Raw genomic sequence first — 21,204 nt, 5'->3', positions numbered from 1 at the left:
AAGGCACTTTGAAAAATGCTAAAAAAAGTGCATTTTTCAAAGAAATCTCATATTACCACCAACTTGAAGTTGGTGGTAATTTACGATTTCGTATGCCAAAATCGCACAACTTGGGTACTTCCTCCTTCGCATTTAAGGAATCACAATTTGCGACTCCTTAAATGCAATCGCAAAATAGGAAATCAAAAATGTTGCGTTTCCCTATTTTGCTATGCCCTTTTGGGATGATACATCCCAAAAGGCCTTTTACCATTCGCAAACGGGCCGATTCTGAGAATCAGCTCGTTTGCAAACGGGAAATGGGCTTGATACATATGCCCCATGATGTATACAAGAGGATGCTGACACTGTTGCGTCAGCATATAACTGACGTAAGGAGGCCAGAAATGTCAGCAATATGGGACCCACTGCTATTAGAACAGGAGAGACTTGTTGAACATAAAACCATATTTGTAAATTGTACTGGGCCAGGTAACTATATGGACGGATTTACAGCCCAAAGTCACCCTACTAATACACAATAATGTAGGTATAACCTATCCCTCACTCAATGAAATGATAACAACAAACTTCATGCACTACACCTCCCCTAGAATATATGCTACATTAAGCTTGGACACACCCAGCAGTGAAACATCATGCTTGGATATGATGGGGAGGATCCCTTGTTCAGCTATGGAGTGGAGCTGTTATATTTTGGTAGCTGTATGAGATAAGTCTCTCATGTCGGAGCTATATATGTAAAACAACCAGTGCTTAATTTGTGGAAAAATAAGTCCCGGCCCTTGTCAGGAGGCTACTGCTGCTTGCACCTCCCACTGTTGCCCCTACCAGTGCTGCAAATGACAGTAACAACACAACTACTAATGGCCACACTCCTCCAATTGTTACAGTTCAGACTATTCCAGGCCCCCAAAGCTAGGGCCGGCTTTAGACCTGGTGGCGCCCGGTGCAACAATGATTTTCGGTGCCCCACCAGCCAATGACCACCTCCTCAGATGCTCTCACTACCACCGGGCAAAAGTGCCCGTCATCTCTCCAATTATAAATTATTGCTAAACACAGCCCCCCCTGAGGTCAGCGCCGCCTCCACGCGCTCCCCTCCACAGGTCAGCACCCAGTGCGGCCGCACCAGTTGCACTGCCCTAAAGCCGGCCCTGCCCAAAGCTATAGGAATGACTTGGGAGTCAGGTATTAGTCATTATTAAGATATTTGAATTAACAAACAACTCTTGTTATGCTCATCCACCATGTGGCAGATTATTATAAGTGCCAGTATTGACAATTAAGTGCTGGTGCCGAGTACCAGAAACCACTGGCTCAAACTAAGCACTGCGAACTACATTTAATGCATTGATTAAGTATTCGAAGAAGGGTTGCGTAACTATGAATAAGCATGTGTAGTAAAATCCAACACAATTATCTAAAAAAAATTAACATATTTAGTATCTGCTATGGCACAGTAGATTGTACCGGAGCACTATAAAAGTACATGTACCTTAACATATCATGCCTTTATCTTTGGCCTAATTTTCATAGAGAAGATCTGGCATAGTTACCTGATACATCAATTATATAGGACGTCAAGGATATATAGCTTTTCTATGCAAGTCAGACTTGACACTCAAAGAACTGTAAAGAAAATTCACAACAGTCTCAGGACTAAAACCGGAAATCCTCAACCATTCTACACGTAACATTTCAAAAACTGCAAAGATCAAGGTGCCACCTTTATATCGTGACCGTGAGTCAGTTCTTCTAGCAAGACCTTTAAATGGCCTTCAAAAAACTTACGCAATGGATTGCTGCACGGAAAATTTGATCAAGATCATATCTAATGAATCGCAGATCGTGCTCACCTCCCTTTCTTAAAACAAAAATTTTTTGGGAGTAGGGCCCTAAGGAAAAAATAACGGGTCATCTTGTTTTTTCTTTCTTTTTCTCCTATGATTTAAAACAATGTCAATTGAAAAATGCTGAATGCTGAAATAGCTGCTAAGGACACTATAACAATCATGCAAGGATGTGGTGCAGGGCTTTTATCATACAGGTCAATGAAAGCCCAGCACAAATAGGTTTTGTTATCAAGTCTAGCAACGTGGAGATTGCGTTGTGGAAAACAGTAATGCACTTTGCAGTGAGAAGGAGCTCCTCTGAAAGAAACACAACCTTATTAAAATCATCATAATCAGTGCTGGTGGTAAGCAGACAAACTGCATTAGAGCTAAAGCAGAGCTGCTCAGCATCCCAAGGGAAAGATTTCAAGTGGTCACAAAGGGTCAAGTTTAATAGTGTACAACAGCTGTTGTAAACAAAGAGTATCATCCTCTCTCTAAAAGGGAGAGAACAGAAAAGTGGATCCTATGGAAGGAAGGTTTTAGCCACCGTGCTCACTGCAGTCCTAGTCTGTTACTTATTAAAATGCAGAATGAGAAGTGTTCGAGAGCCAATATCATGGGAAATATATCATGGAAACAGAAAAAGAAGTGGGAAAGGACGTACCAATCAGAATGTCAATGGATGCAAAATATATTTTGGACTCTGCCTCTGGTGTCCCAAAGACAGGAGAAATACTCTAAATGCAAAATTAGACAAGAAGGGATGGCAGATTTCAGAGCAACAACAATAGTTGTGAATGACAAGCTGTTTGCCCTCATGGACAATGGGAATGTTTTTAATATTGTATCAATGCGACCCCCACATGGGTTAAACTACATGCTCCAGAATTCCAGGCAAAGTCACATGACATCATTATCCAATAAATCATGTCCTGGAGCACCATGTCCTTTTGATGAAAGGATGCCTCTGAACAAGGAAGTACGGGGCATATTATCAAGGACCGGTGTTAAAATTATCGCTGTTTTATTGGCGATAATGGGCTTGATAATACGCCCTTGTTAATTCCCATAGAAGCCCATGTTCTGATGTTAACATGGGCTTCTATGGGAATTAACAAGGGTGTATTATCAAGCCCATTATCGCCGTTTTATCGGCAGTTTCCTGCCGATAAAACAGCGATAATTTTAACACCGGTCCTTGATAATATGCCCCTACATTTCCGAAACTCGTAAGGCATGAAGCCGGACCCAGTACTTTCTGCTTGCCATCTGCTCGAGGCATTGGTATGAGTGCAGGCTCCGCCCTTTGGACAAACATTTGCTTCAAATATTTGTTATAGATGCAACTTTCTAGAGTCACAGATGGGTGAGGTTTGTAAGCCTAATTTATTTTTAATCCAGAGATATGAGCTTGCCCAAAAATGGATTTTCCTGATGGGAGAGACACACAAGTGCTCTGCTATTTCAACGACAGTAGTCCTTTACGAACACATAACTGCATTTACTGTTCATCTTTTTATTACCTTTCCTTTCGACATAGTGCAATAAAGATTATAGCTGGAAATACCGAATCCTGAATATTGACAGGGCAGAATATCATTACAACTTCAGGGGACAAAATATTGACAGTAAAGTGCACAAAAAGAGAGATATGAATTTACTAACTGGAGAACAGAAAGCTATATATGAGGGCCACAAGAATATGGTGAAGGTTTTCCTTGTAAACACCAAAGGAAAGATGGTGAGAAAAAGATGGCTTGATTGGAATCATGGAAGAAGAATTACAATACTGTGTCTAACGTTTACATTTTCTGTGTTAGTCTCCATGCAAAAGACAACCCTCACCAATAATGAAATGTCTATGCATTGTTTGTATACAAGTAATCTATTCCCTTTGTATGAAAAAATGTAGAATCACCATCATGACCCAACTAGCTTACCCTGAGTAGGAGGGAAAACCATTTTATTTGTCAAATTGTTTATGCATATAATATAAGCACTCTCTACATTCGTTGTTTCATAGCATATATCAATGGATCTTGCATTTATATTACCTTAATAACAGACCTTATATTCGCTTTAACAATTGCTGGACCCTGTCACTGCTGTCCTTGCTTCCTTCCTTAACTTAAAGGTTTGTAACATCCCCATTAAAATCTGTGAATCTCTCCCTTTTGATTCTCTAATCACCATTGACCCCACGTTCCTACCCAACTACCCATTCTTTATACAATGACTAACCTTAACCGGTCAGTGATATTTTCCAAGCTGTCCAAACCTATAGTGCAAGACAGTTCTGCTCCTCTGGCTTAGATGAAAGCTTGCTATAGTGGCTCAATTAGCTCCTGCCACTCTGATTAATGTGTCCAGGGATCACTAGTAGTCTTTTCACTTTTAACTTGGGCCATCCTTGTCCCTTATGAATTTGTGGAACTATGCTTTCCAGGATTATTTCATGATGGGGATGACTATGTTGAGTTAATCCATTTAATTTATTAGGGTTAATTATTTGCCTATTTCACTTCTCTGTCCACTGGTAGCGCATATGGGACATCATCTCTACTGGTGATATTTTTACTTAGGACAGTGGCAAATGCTGGATTGCTATGAGTTAGAGTGATAGGTGTTAGCTGGTTTACAACTGGGCTTCCATCTAGGCTAGGGAAACACACAGCTCTTTACTCTTCAGTATTTCCAAGACTCATCTTAGACACCAATGATGATGTGAAGACTGAGCACAAGCTGCAGGTTTTTCCAGCCACCAAGCTGCATTGGCGTGAAGTACATCACTACTGATGAGTATCCACAGAGATAATTCCGGCCGGTGCACTGGTATATAACACACCAACGTGATTGGCAGTAGAGTACCTCAAATGCAAAGAGTTTATTAGCTTCGCCACAATATGTTAGCGTGGATTTCTCTCAGTAAAAACTCATAATACGAGGTAACTCCTCTTCCCTATTAGCCACACCCTCCTTCTTCTCACGATAAAACATATCAACACCAACTTCAGGTTTTCAATCAACAACACTAAGTTAAAAAATTAATTATAATACAGACATAAGACACCTTGAACGATTTTATTGCACTATTTGCAATTTACAGCACATGTGGGTTCTTTCTTTAATCTTTACTGTTATCTGGCTAGCTCACAGCAGATAACAAAATGTGTCATGTTATAACACCAGAAAATGTTTTCATGTAATTTGAACAGAACTCAAAAAATGCACTGCACTTTTATTTTAAAATGTTTGTTATCTGTCATTCCATAAGAGCAAATATTAAAGTAACACTTACTGAACAATCAAGGGCTGTTCATCAAAAATAAATGGTTTGTTTAACATTGCTGCTATTGCGTGGTGTTTTGCAGTTGATTTTAACACAAGACCTTTGTCGCCAGGTACTTGGTTTGCCTTCAATTCTTCAGTTGCCCACAGTCCTAATAATAAGCATATAGATAACATTAATATACAACCAAAACTATTGTATGCATGAACAACATCAGTGCAAATGAAATAAACATAATACCATGAACCTTTATAATAATGAAATTTAATCTCGGTTAACAAGTATATGAATACACTAGAGATTGTATTGTGTATTTAGGAAATTGGGATGTTAGTTGACTTGGGTGTAAGCCCTGGTCAAACAGCAACCACAAACCGTGTTAGGGTGAGGCACAAGCAAACCCTAAACTAACCTGTGCTCAGCCCTTTGTAGCTTGGCACAGAGCAACAGAGCAGTCAGGCTTAACTTAGACACAATATGTAAAGTATTTGTGCAACACCTCAAACAGTAATAAACTGAAAACACCACACAAAAGGATCCCACACCAAGTTAGAAACATAGAGCTTTCTTTAATAAATAAAACAAGACCAAAACGACAAAGTCACATGTTCAGGTTGATTGCGATGGAGCGCGGGGCAGATACAGTAGCCCAGTTAGGCCTGCTGGTTTGTGAAACATTGCGAGGATATGTGTCGAAGGTGCAGTGATGCGTTGGTTCCGGGGCAGCTGCGGTGCGAGGTCCTGAGTCATTGAGGATTCTAAAGACGCGGACTTGTGATGCAAAGTCCAGTGTTGAGGATGTACCGTGCAGTCGAGGTGAAGCGTCGTTTGCGAGGGACAGCAAGGCTGCAATGCAGAGTCCATCATCGTTGAGGCTGCCGTCAACAAGGGATGCGATGGGGTGCACCGAGGATGCGTTGCACAGCAGCGGTTCTGATGGGCTGGGATGCGTGTCTTTACAGTGGGTCCAATCTGCTCAGTAGTAGCAATGCGTTGGTTCTGCTCAGGTTTGCGTCAGGCAGCATAGGAGATGCGTCTGTTCTGCTGGATCCACAGAGGCAGGCAGAGCACCATAAGCCCACTTCCAAGGGTCCAGGACTGTTGTGTCCCTGAGGCGTCAGACCAGGAGGCCAGCCAACTAGCCCTTGGAGTCACTCTGGGGTTCTGGATTCAAGAGATGCAGGTCCAGTCCTTCTCACCGAAGCAATAGGGCAGCAGGTCCAGAGAAACGGTCATTCAGAGCAGACGCCCAGCAGAGTGGCAGTTCTTTCGGCATCACACCAGTACTTCTTCCTGGCAGAGTATCCACAGCTCCAGAGCTGTACTGATGGGTTGGTGTCTGAGGTTTATACCCAGTTGTGCCTTTGAAGTGGGGAGAAGCTTTTAGACAGAGGCCTTCGTAGTACACAGACGTCCTGCCTTCCTGGCCCTAGCTCCAGACAAACTACATGGACTAGGCAGTCCTTTGTGTGAAGGCAGGACACAGCCTATTCAAGTGTTAATAGGGCTGTGCCCAGCTCCTCCCTCTGCCAGTGATGGCTTATCCAGGCACTACCTAAGTGCCCTCTTGTGTGTGGATGTCTAGAGAGAATACATGCCTAACTGTCATTACACTCAGTAATGTGAACCAGCGACAGGCTGCAGGCATCAAATTGCTAAGGCAGGAAAATGCCAACTTTCTAAAAGTGGCAATTTCAAAATTTAATTTAAAATCTGACTTCACTATAAGTTAGGATTTTTCATTACAACTCCCAAGACACCAAACATGAACTGGTTACCTGTTCCCATTTGGAAATTACAGCTTATTAAATGTAAATAGTTAACTCTAATATTATCCTTGGTGAGAGGTAGGCCTTGCAGTAGTGGAAAAACAAATGTAAGAGTTTTTCACTACAAGGACATGTAAAAAAAGTTAAAGGTATGTGTCCTACCTTTTAATACAATGCACCTTGCCCTCTTAAAGTGCTACTTAGGTGGGTGGGCCTTGCAGTAGTGGAAAACAAATTTAAGAGTTTTTCACTACCAGAACATGTAAAAAACGTAAAGGTACATGTCCTACCTTTTAAATACAATGCACCATGCCCTCTTAAAGTGCTACTCAGGTGGGTGGTACAATCAGTGTTTCATGCCCAATAGTAACATTTAATTTACAAGCCCTGGGCACAGATAGGGGCATTTTGGGTAAATCAATTTTCTGGGTTGTAGACTCACTGGGTGTTCTTGAGATACACACTTCAGGGCTGTCACAATATCAGCCCAAGCATAACAGGTTTGGACCTCCTCTATTGCACAGTGCTGTAGACCTTTGCAATTTTCTTTCATTTTTCTTATTAGTGGTGTGCAAATGACTGCCCAGGGGAGAGGAGCCCTATGATTGTGTTTTTGTCTCACCCTGTCTGTGAATGTCAATGGAGGCACTGCAAGGAAAGAGGGACTGCACAATTCTCTCCTCTGACTTGCACTGCCATCAACACACGTTATGTCCTGGTGTTGGATGCTCTCACCTTTGTAGCCCTCTGCTGTCTTTTCAGGAGGGCCAGTACACAGAAGGGGCAAGAAGGCTAGGCAAACATGATTGAGGTGGGCTTATGAGCTTATACGTGGCATAAGGGGTTACGTACCTGCATACAGGTCTGAACTTGACAAATGCACTATACTGGTGTATATGAGGCCATACCAGCAACTGTGTGACTTTAATGGCCATATGTGAAGATGGACAATACAGTCCTTCTGCAACAGCTGTCCCATCCATCAATATTTTCAATTTTCCTTCAGATGTTCTCCTTTATTTTACAACATTTTGTGAGATTTAAGATTCCCCTAATCGTACATGCTCCTCCCTCTAACTACTAATCAGTGTCCGTGAGAAACACCCTTGGAGTGTCCTGGGATATGGGAACCCCTAAATTGCTCACCCCTGTTGTTTCCCTCCACTCCTAAGCTTGTATCCTGGCTGGTGGCTGCAAATATATAGTTTTGGTTGTATTAGGTGCATCCAGTGGTGATACCTAGGGATTTCTATGAAGCAATGAAGGCATCCCAGGCAACGATTCTTGAGTGCAACTACAGAGAAGCTTAATACTGAGGTGTTAATGGCTTGCTAAAGTTCCAACAGGGTCCTGTTTCCTATGTTTTTTTTTGTAATTGCAATCAACTAGTAATACTGTTGGAGTCATCATTCTCGGTGAGAGGAAATGGAGTCAGATCCTCTTCCACAGATTTAGTTGTCCTTTGTTTCCCATGAGAGATGATCAAAATCCTTATAAACGCGGGCAATTAATACAAAACGGAGCAGAAATCACAAACTGCATATTTTATTGCAACCCATTATTGCTGTTTTCCATTTGTTGTTGATAATTTATGCGTTTAATGAACTGTGTGAATTGAAATGTTTGTTTTGACCCTCTACTGTATTTATATACATATTTAAGATGCCACTGAATTTGTGTTCTTTTATGAATAACAATTCTGACATACATTTCATCTTTACTGAAATTGAAACAACTGCATCTAGTCTTAAAGTTTCCTGTACTTGCTTTGAGCTAGATCCTGACTGTTCATCCAAGCAACTCCACAGCATCAAAAAGGCCTCGAGAGGCCAACTTTTGATCTCACAAATATCCAGTAGTTATTTGGAAACACATGTAACTGCTTTTGATTTTGCTAGCTGGCCGACAACTTTAATGATAAAAGGTTATTCCTGAGCATACAAGGGTGAATGGAGTTTGAGGCCAGTATATATGAGTTTATGCCTGCAGGCACATGAGATTTCAAGAGTGAAAAAGAGACTTCACTGTCCATATACACATGCACCTGGGCATTTGAGGCTATAATTGGAATATGTAACTCTCAAACTCTCCATCAGGCACAACTGATGTCCTTTCTTACATATATAGAGTACATTCCCTTATTAGTCTTGAATTTATCTCATAACACAGTACCAGTCTCCAAAAAGAATTGGTTTGTGTTTCTTTTGTACAGTTGTAATTCAGCTAATGTCTGCTCACTGTTCATGGCGAGATGCAACATTCAAAGTCTACAACCCACTAGTATTGAGACTACTTACAACTACACAGCAGCAGCCCCTCATGGCCTTACAGCGTTGCTGCTTCACACATAGACAGTGAGAGGTGATCAATGGTCAGGTGATCTGCTGAAGCCTATAGTTTATATAAATCCGTACTACAATTCTATCATGCCGTGTAGATAATGCATTGTGATCATCAATTTGTATGCATTTCTTTGTCCCGAAGAAGGCTTCAAGAAAATATAATGGTGAAGTCTTAATAATAGAAAATCATATTAAAAATGTTATAGTTGAGGACCTGATATTGTTTGGTTCTTATAATTCACATCACTGGATATGTTCTGTCCATTGAGTGTGCACCATAACAAATATGAGCATATAAGGAAGACTCTGTGTCTGTTTTAAGAGAGTGATACTTTAGTGTCTTTTGTTTCCTTAAAATTTGTTTATTTACAAATGAGCAATCAATTACGTATATGCCTACTCAGACTGATATGCACTATTGATATTAATAGACAAAATAATGCATTGACTGAATTTTTTTTAATTCATGACGTTATGCTCCAACAAATGTTATTAATAATAGATTGCTTTTGGCTATGATAATGATCTTTTACCTCTTTATATTGTGATAGGTTTGCTGTAGAAGATTAATCAGAAACCAGGAAGTTAAAACAAATTGGTTTACTGATTTCAATTGGTTGAAGCTAGTGGCGATTAATGTACCACCATTTGATTGTGCCATGATAATAAGTTTGAATTGAAAGGGGCAATTTTCTGTTTTCGTAGTTATCAGTCATATCCATCTCAACTTAGGAATGCATCCTACAGGCAGCCAAAGGAAAGCTAAAGGAAGGCAAGTTCATAACAGTAGGATTGTCAAATAAACTCACATGGAGTAGAGGTCAGACCATAACAGGGTCACATTCGCACTCAACACTCAGACTCTACATTCTCGTTCACCCATCCATACACAGCCAACCCTCCTCTACATGCACACATACATGTTGGAGAGTAGTTTAACACGATACAACACAACCATATGACCCATGGACCACATTGCTGGTTTCAGAGGAAGATCCCAATGCTAATGGTTACCTTTCAGAGCACACCCAATGGAACCTACACATAAAACACCAATGTATGGACCAGGTACATGTAAGGGTCAGACAAAAGGACCCACCTATAACCACTGTCAAACGATGCACCATCACAGGTTCAGTGGAAGATCAGCAGATCCAGTCTCCTGTTTTTGGTACTATCCACTGAATTTACTGCAAGATGCTGCTCAAGGGTAGACTCATTAATATCAATTTGACTTGACAGCTTTTGTAGCCCAGTAACCTGGTAGCTGAAACTAAAATTAGTTGGGCATGCTTAATACATTTTGGTTCCATAAATCCACATATTTATAATAAATGTTCAGTGATAGATTTTCAGATTCAGTAATGAACAGATGGTTTCTGGCACTATTTATGAGAGAGGGAAGTGAAGGGAACTCAACTGATATTGGTTGAGATGCCTTCAACAATAAGACAAGTAAAAAGGGGAAGTTAAAGGATTCCAAGGCAAGCAAATACCCAGGACTCTTATATTGCATACCCTTTTTGAGAGAGGCTTGTAGGGTAAGGAAGACAGTGGTTTTTACCTCTTGCGGCATGGGATCCTACAATGTGCATTTTCATGTTACAGGAAAGAAAAATGATGATTTGTAGGAATAGATTACTGATTCCTTTCAAATATTTTTTCTCCCACTGAAAAAAGTAATCAAAGACGGCATTGGTTTGTATACATTTGCACTAGGCACCTTCTCTGTACTTACACTGCTACGGGTTCAGACATAAACAATTCAAGAGGACATCAGAAATCATAAGTGCTTGAAATCTGATGATTACTGTTAGATCCAGCTTTTTCAGCAAGGTTTATACCTAGACTTTTTGCTTTTGGCCTTCTGTTTGTTTCTGACCTATTTTTGTTGGTTTTATGACTCTGCACTTTACTGCGAATGATCAGTGCTAAAGTGCATATGCTCTCCCTGTAAACTGTTATTATGGATTGGTGTTTCCCTGATTGGGTTATTTGGTTTACTTCTAAGTCCCTAGTACAGTGTACTGTGTGTAACAAGGGCCTGTAAACCAAATGCTGATAGTTGGCTTGCAGCACTGATTGTGCCACCCTCACCAGCAGCTTTGCAACGAGGTCTCAGGCCTGCCACTGCAGTGCCTGTGTGCAGTCTAGTACTGCCATGTCGACCTAGCAAGTGCACCCACTTGCCAGGCCCTAACCTTCCATTTGCTTACATGTAGGTCACCCCTAAGGTAGGACCAAGGTACTCCTGTGGTCAGGGTGCAGTATATGTGAAAGGTAGGACATGCCCTGATGTGTGTGCCCTGATAGGATAAAATGAGGAGTTTGCTCATAATATCTTATCTTATGAGCATTTCTGCCCATGGGAACAAGATACAAAAATAAAGTTTGATATGCCTGAACTCAGAATGCTAAGATGTATCTTTTAGTGAGGGGGATTTTTACATTCTGGGTTTGAAAATGCCACTTTTAGAAAGTAAGTGTTTTCTTGCCTAACCATCCAGTGTGCCTCTGCTAGGTTGTGTATTGACAGTCTGGCTTTCGAGGGGCTGGGATGTCCATTCTGTTCAGAAAGCCACTTGGGGAGGTTAGGTGTGTCCTGCCTTTCCAGGGTGAGTCAGAATTGGGCTAAATAGACCTTGACTGCATTCAGAGTAGGGGGAGGAGATTTCTTTCACACCTGAATGGGCCTGGGCTGCCAAGGACAATGCTGTCTCCACCTCCTGCTGGGAAGCTGCACCAGTGAGGCCTGATCTGGTTTTGGCCAGGTACAGACACTCTCTGCCTATAAAGAGCAAAGGACTTTTGTGCTATAAAAGCACTGAACTAAGGAACCCACCAGGAAGAAGAACTGTGAAAGCTGGAGGAGGAGGACTGCCCCTGTGCTGTGTGCTGTTGGGTTTGGCCTGCAGTGGTTGCTTCTGTCTTGGGCAGGCAAAGGATTGGACTGTGCTTTCATCATCCAGCTGTTAGAGCTTTCTCCAAGGGCTTGGAGTAGAGCTTGCCTTCTGTTGGAAGTCTCAGGGATAGATGAGACTTCAAGGATCATTCTGGGAATCAAGAGGAACCTTTGCCAAGGAGAAGGGCTGGCGAAACTGAGGAGAAGTACTGCTCCTTTGCTGTGTGCTGTCTGGGGTTGGCCTGCAGTGTCTGTTTATGCCAAGGAAAGGAGAAAGGAGTTTGCTGTGTGCTGTGTCCCCTGCTTGAAGAAGATCTCCAAGGGTTTGAAAGAAGAGCTTGCCTCTTGGTCTGAAGTCTCAGAGACACAAAGACTTCACCACCAGCTCCGCTGAACTTCCTTGCTGGGAGTTCTGATCTACTAAGAGGTGCCTGCTGCTGTTTTGGACCTCTGGAGGATATCTGCCGCTGGGAGCTGGAAAAGTACATCAACTTCGAGAAGCACAATGCATCCGCACCTTTTTCAGACGCATCGCCGAAGAAACCATGGCAGCACCTGTTGTGGCTAAAGAAATCTCCGCATGCAGAGGTCATTGCACCAATCCTGAAGCAGGCCCTGCTGTGCGGCTGCAAGAACCAATGCATTGTGGGACCGCGGCTGGAGAGAGCCACGAAGTGCCTTCCCCACTGCATCGAGAACCAACGCATCCCCGATCCTCACGCATTGCATCTGGGTGCCACGGCAGCAAAAACATTGGGGTTGCAGTAAGAAACCGACGCATCACCTCCCCGCACAGCAAGAAACTGACGCATCACCTCACCCTCAATATCTATATTAATGTATTGTGGATTTTTGTCATTTTGCTCGTTTGGTATAGATAAAGATGACTTATTTTTCTAAACTGGTGTGGTGTCCATTTGTAGTATTTTCACTGTATTACTTTACACACTGCCTCTGAGATAAGCCTGTCTGCTCGTAACAAGCTACCAAGGGGGTGAGCAGGGATTATTTTAGAAGTGTATCACCCTTACCCTGACTAGGAAGAAGGGTCCCTACTTGTAACGTGCAAACCATTGCTAATTAGAGACTCCCATTTCTAACATTTACTTATTAGATGACAGCTGACAGCTACTTAGCCTTAGGGTGATGCTTACCAAAAAGAGGGACACCCCAGAAGAGGGTGTCTGACTCTTGTTTAGGGCTGCTAACTCTGCTAAGATATGTCTTTGAATACTGCCACATAGCAGTTGATACTAAGTCGAATTTACTTTGTGACCCTCTCTAGTGGGCACACACCTGTGCCTTTGTAAATACAGTATCACCCTTATTTGTACCAGCACGAAAGACAGACTGAAGGGTTCTGGAAGGCAACTCCCAGCAACTAACTCAGCAACTCTTGCAGCCTGGATAAGGGGGTAGAAAACAAACCTAGAAGGGAAGATGAAGGGAATTTTGCAAGCACACCCAACATAGTGCATGAGAAAAAATGCTCACTAGAATTGCTCCATTTTTCTACAGAAGATAGTGCTGGAGTTGTTAATCAGTGATAAAAATGCGTATATTGAAGCAGGCCATTATGAAAAGATAACAAAGGGAAGGGTGATCAGTCTTATAAGAACTACATATACGGTGATATTCACAGGTTGAAGCAGAGAAAAACATTATGCAGATGTAAGAGAAACCTATATACTGTGATAATAACGCTGCGACTACACAAGATTCTGAATACATTGTAGTAATTACAGACACATTCTGTTAGATGTATTTTGTATCTTGTTTTTCTGTTGTATTACTTTCTTGACACTGTTCCTTTAACCTGTACATTCCTTTTGGATCTTTCCTTACTGTCGTGTTCTTTCTCTTTGCATGGTGTGGCAGTTGCATGCTAGCCTGGAGAAGGACACCAGCTGATACATGTAGCTTACAATAAATATACTTCTTTATATAATAACTTCATGATGGACTTCATATCTCTTTCCCTATAACATTTTGGCGATGTGTGGCTAGCATAACCTGAAAAAAGCTACTGAAAGAATTACGATCGGCTGGTGAAGAGAACCACGCGTGAATTTGGTAACGTAAGGGTTACTGCCAAGGAAGAATTTCCTTTTCAAGTCGAACTACTGTGGTGTGCGATTCAAAGGGAACCGTGTAACGAGTTGAGACTGAACTTGACATACCCCGTGCCAATTATTCTTATCTCTCTGTCTTTCTAAGGAGAGCAACGGAAAAGTGCTGCTGAAGAATCCCGAAAACGTGGAGTGAGTAACTATCTGTCTATTTCTGACTCATTCACGTATTTACGTTGCTATTTTACTCTGTACAACTAAATGAGAGTGTGATTTAAGTAATCCATTACACACAGTCAGCTTCTGTGCGACATTTAAAAGAGAGCAGTAACGCTTACCACGAGACTCTGTTGCTTCAAAGAACGCTACCATTGTCATCCTCTTCGAAGATTGGAAACTGCAGCTCCTGATGACTCATTCCATTACGTTCTGTCGTATTGACGTCCCTTTGCCCTACGTGATAGCAGCCATTTGCTTTTTTCATAACAACAATGAAGGTTGCTAAGTAACGCGAAAGGAACACGGAGAAGAGAGACGGCTTAAACTTTATACAGATCTCGAGGAAACACAAGAGCAATTGCGGGAAGTAGAGGCTGCTCATGAAGTCTTCATGCATATTCAGCGGTTTTGATGGTAACGTTTGCTTTTAATCATTATTAGAAGCGTGTGGAGAGTCAGCACTATTTCCTGAGACTTCACTGTTTGATCGGATATTGGGGCAGTCGAAACGCAGGATAAGATATATTATGAGAAATATATAAAAAAAAAAAAAAAAAGAGGAAGATGGAAAGCAACAGCGTAGTGATGCCACCATTGTTTTTGCAGCAAAGTGGTGATCCTCCTATAGAATGGGAGGAATGGATTGAAGTATTTGAGAATTATATTGAGGCGATTGATGGCAAAGACTTCAGTGCTACAAGGAAAAGAGCGCTATTATTGAGCACCTTGGGGAAAGAGGGCCAACATTCTTTTAAATATTTGTCTCCAGGTACTAATGCCGAAGGAAGAGTTATAACCAATGTGTATTTGGAGGCAAAAGCTCGTTTAAAGAAAAGATATTCAAAAGAAGTCAACATTGTCATGGCTAGACACAAGTTTTACACGCAACCTCAGCGCCAAGGCGAGAGTGTGGATCAATTTCTTACTCGCCTACGTGAGTTATCGTTGAAATGCAACATTGGCAACATTAGAGACGAAATGATAAAAGACCAACTCATTGTCCAGTGTGGGAACAAGAAGATGCAAGAGAAACTGTGGGCGGCGAAGAACCCTTCTTTGCATAATGCAATTGACATTGCAATAGTAGTAGAAGAATCTGGTGCATGTATGAAGGAGATGGAACGCAAGGATAGTATAAAGGAGAATGTGTCGTGTGTTGACGTTGTAGAAGAAGTGGGAGCTGTGGGAGGTAAAAAATCCTATGAGAGGAATGAGAAAAATGTAGGGAAGAAGTTTAATAATGCATACAGTAATAGTGACTCATACAGGAGTAGAGATAAAACTTGTTCAAGATGTGGCAGCACATACCACACTGCAGAATATAAGAAATGTTTTGCCTTGGACAAGGATTGTTTGAAATGTGGGAAGCGGGGACACTTTTCAAGAATGTGCAAGTATGTTCCCAGAGGCAAAATTGCTGTTGTTCAACAAGAACAGGCCGATGTTGCTACGATTGTTGGTGTTGAGGGAGTTAATAAGATTTTGTGTGTGAGCGATGAGGAGTCAGATATGAATCCCAGAAGGAGAGTAAGACCCAAGGCGATGTTTGTGATTGTTTGGTGAACAAGTTGAGTTGATGGTGGACTCGGGGTCATTCTGGACCATCATTCCTGTGTGCTTATTTGGTGTGAAATGGCCAAAGGTTGAGTTGGAACCGAAGGACATCAATCCAAGTGGGTTTCAAGGCGAAAAGATTGAGATTATGGGGTTTATGTCTGCCGATATTTCAATTAAGGGCAGAACAGTGAGAGGTAAGGTATGCGTTGCCCAGTCTGGTCCAGCGATATTAGGTTGGGGACACCAGTACGATTTACATATTGTGTTGAATCCGAGAGCGAAAGATCAAGTAATGGTGGTGGATGAAGTACCTACTTTGTCGATTGTAGATGGGATGCCTGAGTTGTTTAAGGAGGAGATTAGTGAGTTGAAAGGCTACGTACATAAGATTATGCTAAAACCGGATGCCGTTCCTTTGCAACATAAGGTTAGGAAGGTACCCATAGTAGCTAGATGTGAAGTAAAGAGGATGTTGGGTGAAATGTTGGAACAGGGGGTTATTGAGCAGATAGAAACCTCAAGTTGGATTTCGCAAGTCGTGGTTACGACCAAATCTGATGGCAAATACAGATTCTGTGTTGACTTGCGCACACTTAATCGCAATATTATCGTGGATGGGTTTCCCCTTCCTAATATGAATGAGTCGGTACTATTATTGAAAGGGGGGACATTTTTCACGAAATTAGACTTACGGAGTGCCTACCATCAGATCAAACTACATGAGGAGTCGAAACATCTGACGGCGTTTATCACATCTGAAGGCATTTTCCAGTTTACTAGGATGCCGTTCAGGTTGGCATCAGCGGCAGGAGTGTTCCAGCGTATGATGGGTTCTGTGTTGAATGAGGTGGAAAATGTGGTTCATTTTCAAGATGACGTGTTGTTGTTTGGTAAGACGAAGGAGGAGCATGATGTGATCTTGAAAGAAGTGTTGAACAAGATGGAGTCGGCTGGGTTAACTTTGAGGAAAAATAAATGTAAGTTTGCGGTGGAAGAGGTGGAGTATTTGGGTTATACCTTGTCAGCGGAGGGAGTGAGACCTAAACGTGATTTGTTAGAGTCTATACGGAAGGCGCCAGCGCCTGTTGATAGAGATCAGTTGAGGTCATTCTTGGGCCTCAAAGAATACTACGCGAAATGTGTTCATAATTTTGCGGACAAAACGGAGAAAATAAGAGAATTGCTCAGGAAGGGTTGTAAGTTTAGTTGGGGCCAAGAGCAAGAGAGTGTGTTTGTTGGAATTAAAAAAGAGATATGTGATGCTGGTATTTTAACACCTTTTGATACTAAAATGGAGTCTGTTCTGACCGTTGATGCAAGTGGTGTTGGCTTGGGCGCTGTGCTTGCTCAGGTTCACTCTTCGGGTTTGAAGACGGTGGCGTTTGCATCAAGGTCCCTTACTGTTTCGGAGAGGAACTACTCTATAATAGAGAGAGAGGCACTTGCTGCTGCATGGGGATGTGAGTACTTCAGGATGTATCTGTGGTGGTCTCTTTTCAGATTACAGACTCATCACAAGCCTTTGGTGAGGATATTGTCGCCGGGTGGAGCAGGGAAAGGCTCGGCGAGATTGGCAAGGTTGGCAGCAAGGTTGCAGGAGTACTTGTACATGGTGGATTATATTCCTGGTTGGAAGAATAACCTGGCGGATGGTTTGTCGAGACTTCCACTACCATGGCAGGAGGTTGATCGGACAGGTGTTGAGTCATCTTTGTGTGAAGGTTCAGTAGCACCAGAGGGTGATGTAGTTGCGTTCTGTTCAGGTGCTGTAGGGAAGGAGAGATGGAATGAGATCATGGCAAGTGATGGTGTGTTGCGTAAGGTGAAGGAATTGATAGTTAAGGGGACAAGGCGAGAGAGTACTCTTGAGAGTGCGGTCAGGCCTTTTCTGAAAGTGATAGATGAGTTGTCTATTTTGGACAAAGAGGAAAACATAGTAATGAAGGGCGATAAGTTTATACCACCACTGGGTTTGAGATTCTCTTTATTCAAATTGGCACACGAAGGCCATTTGGGTCAGTCACTCACCAAAAAGAGGTTAAGAGAATATTTTTGGTGTCCGTCCATGGATCAACATGTGTCTGATTGGGTTGAGAGATGTTCTGATTGTTTTGAGAGTGAGAAGAGGTTAAAGTTAGGCAGTCAGGCACCTCATTGCACTATTGAGGATCCTCTTGCCCCTTGGCATTCCGTCTGTATGGATTTTGTTGGTCCTTTCAATGGTCTGAGTGTAGATTTGAGGTTTGCCCTTGTACTGATTGATGTCTATTCTAGATGGTTAGTTGTGAAGTTTTGCAAGGAAATAACCACTAAGGTGACAATTCAATTGTGAACAGAAATTTTTAGGGAGGAGGGGTTTCCATTGAAATTAATAACCGATAATGGGACTCAGTTAACCTCTGAGGAAATGAGAAAGTTCTTGTGTGCTTGTGGGATTGTTCACAGTAGGACATCCTTTTACAACCCACAGGGGAACGGAATGGTTGAGAGGGCTAACCGCATGGTGAAGGGTGCAATCCAAATGGATATAGCCACCGGCGGTTCCGTGAAATGCATGGTGGAGGAATTAATCTGGGCATATCGCACGACTGAGAATTATTCTTCTGGTATGATTCCTTTCACTGTGATGAGGGGTCATGCTGCTGGTACAAAGTTAATTCCGGCTTGGATGAAAGAGTGTGTGGGTTTGGGGAATCCCAGTGGTGAGAAGAAGACTGTGAAGGTGGTACATACTGACACACAGAAAATCAGGGTGAATGATTTGGTCAAAGTGAAACCTGGGCGGTTTGACAAAATTTAAGGGGCCATTCAAGGTTAAATCTGTCCATGATAGGTATGTAATTTTGAACAATGGTGAACATTGGAATCTTAGAAGAGTAGCTCTTTACAAAAGACATGTCAATGTGGATGTGGGTGATGCAGTTGTGAGGGGAAAGGATGTGGTCGATGTTTGTTCAGAAGAGGGATGTAGTTCAACAAGTAGGGTCAGGAAGCCTTCTTCTTACTTGCAAGATTATTATTGTGATGATCCTTAGTTTTTTTGTTTGGGTTTCTTTTGTTCATTCTCTTTTTACAATAACTGAAGGAAAGAGGATATGTTGTATCTTGTTTTTCTGTTGTATTACTTTCTTGACACTGTTCCTTTAACCTGTACATTCCTTTTGGATCTTTCCTTACTGTCGTGTTCTTTCTCTTTGCCTGGTGTGGCAGTTGCCTGCTAGCCTGGAGAGGGACACCAGCTGATACATGTAGCTTACAATAAATATACTTCTTTATATTATAACTTCATGATGGACTTCATATCTCTTTCCCTATAACAATGTAATGTGCAAATAAGGATCTTACCATCATATTTTGCAATATCCTCACTTGTATTTTCCTTCATTGCTTGGGAAAGCACCCATCTGTAAATACATTGAAATTATTGTGATTTATTTTCAGCGGAACACAGATAGCTCAACTTAAAAAAACATCTTAAACAACAAAACAAAAGATGTTCACCACAAATTGTAGATAATTTATGGAAAGAGGCGAGGGCAGGGAATTTATTACTATGGGCTGCCAGGAATTACCGAATTCTTGTCAGCACCTAGAAACAGTTAACAATATCGCTGCTAAATGACACATTAGTTCCATTTTATTGTATTTACAATTGGAATACTCTATACTCTATATATACATACATTTAATTTAGAGTAACTCCTGATTTAAAATGCAGCTGAAACAATATTTAGCAGTCTTTAAACCAAAAGGAAAACAAAAAGCTATCTGTATCCTTCATTCTCTCAAGAGTGTAAACAGAAAATTCCAGCGTCTTCTTTCTGGAGAGCCTCTCGCCTCATCCCCAATTTTCACTGTCTAGGTATGGCAGCGAGACAGCTTCAGCTTGCATGCTAGCCTCATGTAATCAAAAACATTCTTCACTAAAATACATACACAGAGATGTTTTAGTTCAGTCCTCTTCGTGTATGTATTAGTGGTCCTTATATAATTCTGGGTGCTACTATTATGTTTTAGGGAGGGTTCTGTAAAGTTGATTGAAAGACTGTGCCTTCAACAAATCAGTTTGTTTTTGGGGGGGAATGAGGTGATGATGTTGGGGGCTTGAAGAGTAGCTAATTATGCACAAACGTATTGCCCTATGCATTAGGCTATTCCTAGACTCTAGTCATCACATAGACTTCACTAACTGTAGGCTCTTAAAATCTGAGCTGAAGCACGCCCTTGTGAACTTTCATGCCACAGATAATGGAAACAATGTTAAAATAGGCAAATATACCCCAATTTCTTATGGTATAAGAGGGATACCTTGTGTGTGAAAAGCAAAGCTCCTCAGGCATCTGAGTGGGACCTCAACATAATTAGAGCAATCTCACCCTGAAAACCTGGAGCTGTTTTCTGTGTTCTCCAATAAACTGCAGGAGCAGGTGACCCATAGCTCTGAACCCACAAACCTTCATAGGAACAGTAAAAGCGTGAATAAACAGCTCAAATGTGATGAGGTGTGATGGGGCGTGTGTCTTCTCACGCAAGCACACTTTAGATTTTTGGGGAAGTTTGCATCTCCAGGTCTTGGGCATTCTTTTAGTAAGACATCAGTTACTGGTTCCCTCTGTATATTTGGCAGAAAGGGCAGAGGTCAAGGAAACAACTGAAGTTTACCAGTCATATGCAATTTCTGCTGTTGATATCCCCTGCATGGACTACTTAATTGCCCACGGGGCCTTAAGTGGGGTCCCAAATGAGTATCAAGTGACATAAAGTCCCTTCTTCGTTGGTTAAGGTTGAGGGAAAACCAATTGCGCAGTTTTATGAGATCCGCGTTGGAACCTTTGTGATACAGATAATCCAAGTAAAGTGCCACGGTTGTCGTATGGTAGGTCCATGAATTTTCATTCTGCTTGGGTCATCTTGTGATAGGAAGAAAACCCAATGAAAAGGAATAAAGGAGGCCTTCATGGTGTATAGATATGATTCAGCTGCAAAGATGTTCTGCAGTAGCCAAGCCCATGACACAGTATAAAATGATCACTTTGATCGATTTGATTTTCCGATATCTTCACTAAGAAATCTATTCACAGGAATCCAGTTTGAATAGTTGGCCTAGTGGCTGTTTTTTGGAAAAAGGGATCACCTTCAAACTGCCAGTATTCCTTTCTGAAGAACATTGGGTTGATAGTCATCCCCCCACTGTTTATTCCTTCCTTTGCAAGGACAAC

At 41.8% G+C, this 21,204-nt stretch overlaps 1 protein-coding gene across 1 annotated transcript in view; it reads right to left on the bottom strand.

The window, feature by feature from the left end:
- CLGN (calmegin) overlaps positions 1-21,204 on the bottom strand; it is a 379,504-nt gene that overhangs the window by 354,030 nt on the left and 4,270 nt on the right. The window contains exons 3-4 of the mRNA XM_078677626.1: positions 19,331-19,389; positions 5,137-5,278 (exon numbers count right to left, since the gene is read on the bottom strand). Coding sequence (XP_078533752.1) covers positions 5,137-5,278; positions 19,331-19,389 — 201 coding nt within the window. The remainder of the gene's footprint in view (positions 1-5,136; positions 5,279-19,330; positions 19,390-21,204) is intronic.

The sequence above is a fragment of the Lissotriton helveticus genome, chromosome 2_1, assembly GCF_964261635.1.
Source record: "Lissotriton helveticus chromosome 2_1, aLisHel1.1, whole genome shotgun sequence".
NCBI lineage: Eukaryota > Metazoa > Chordata > Amphibia > Caudata > Salamandridae > Lissotriton > Lissotriton helveticus.
The sequence above is the reverse complement of the archived record's forward strand: the minus strand, read 5'-3'. Positions and strand labels throughout refer to the sequence as shown.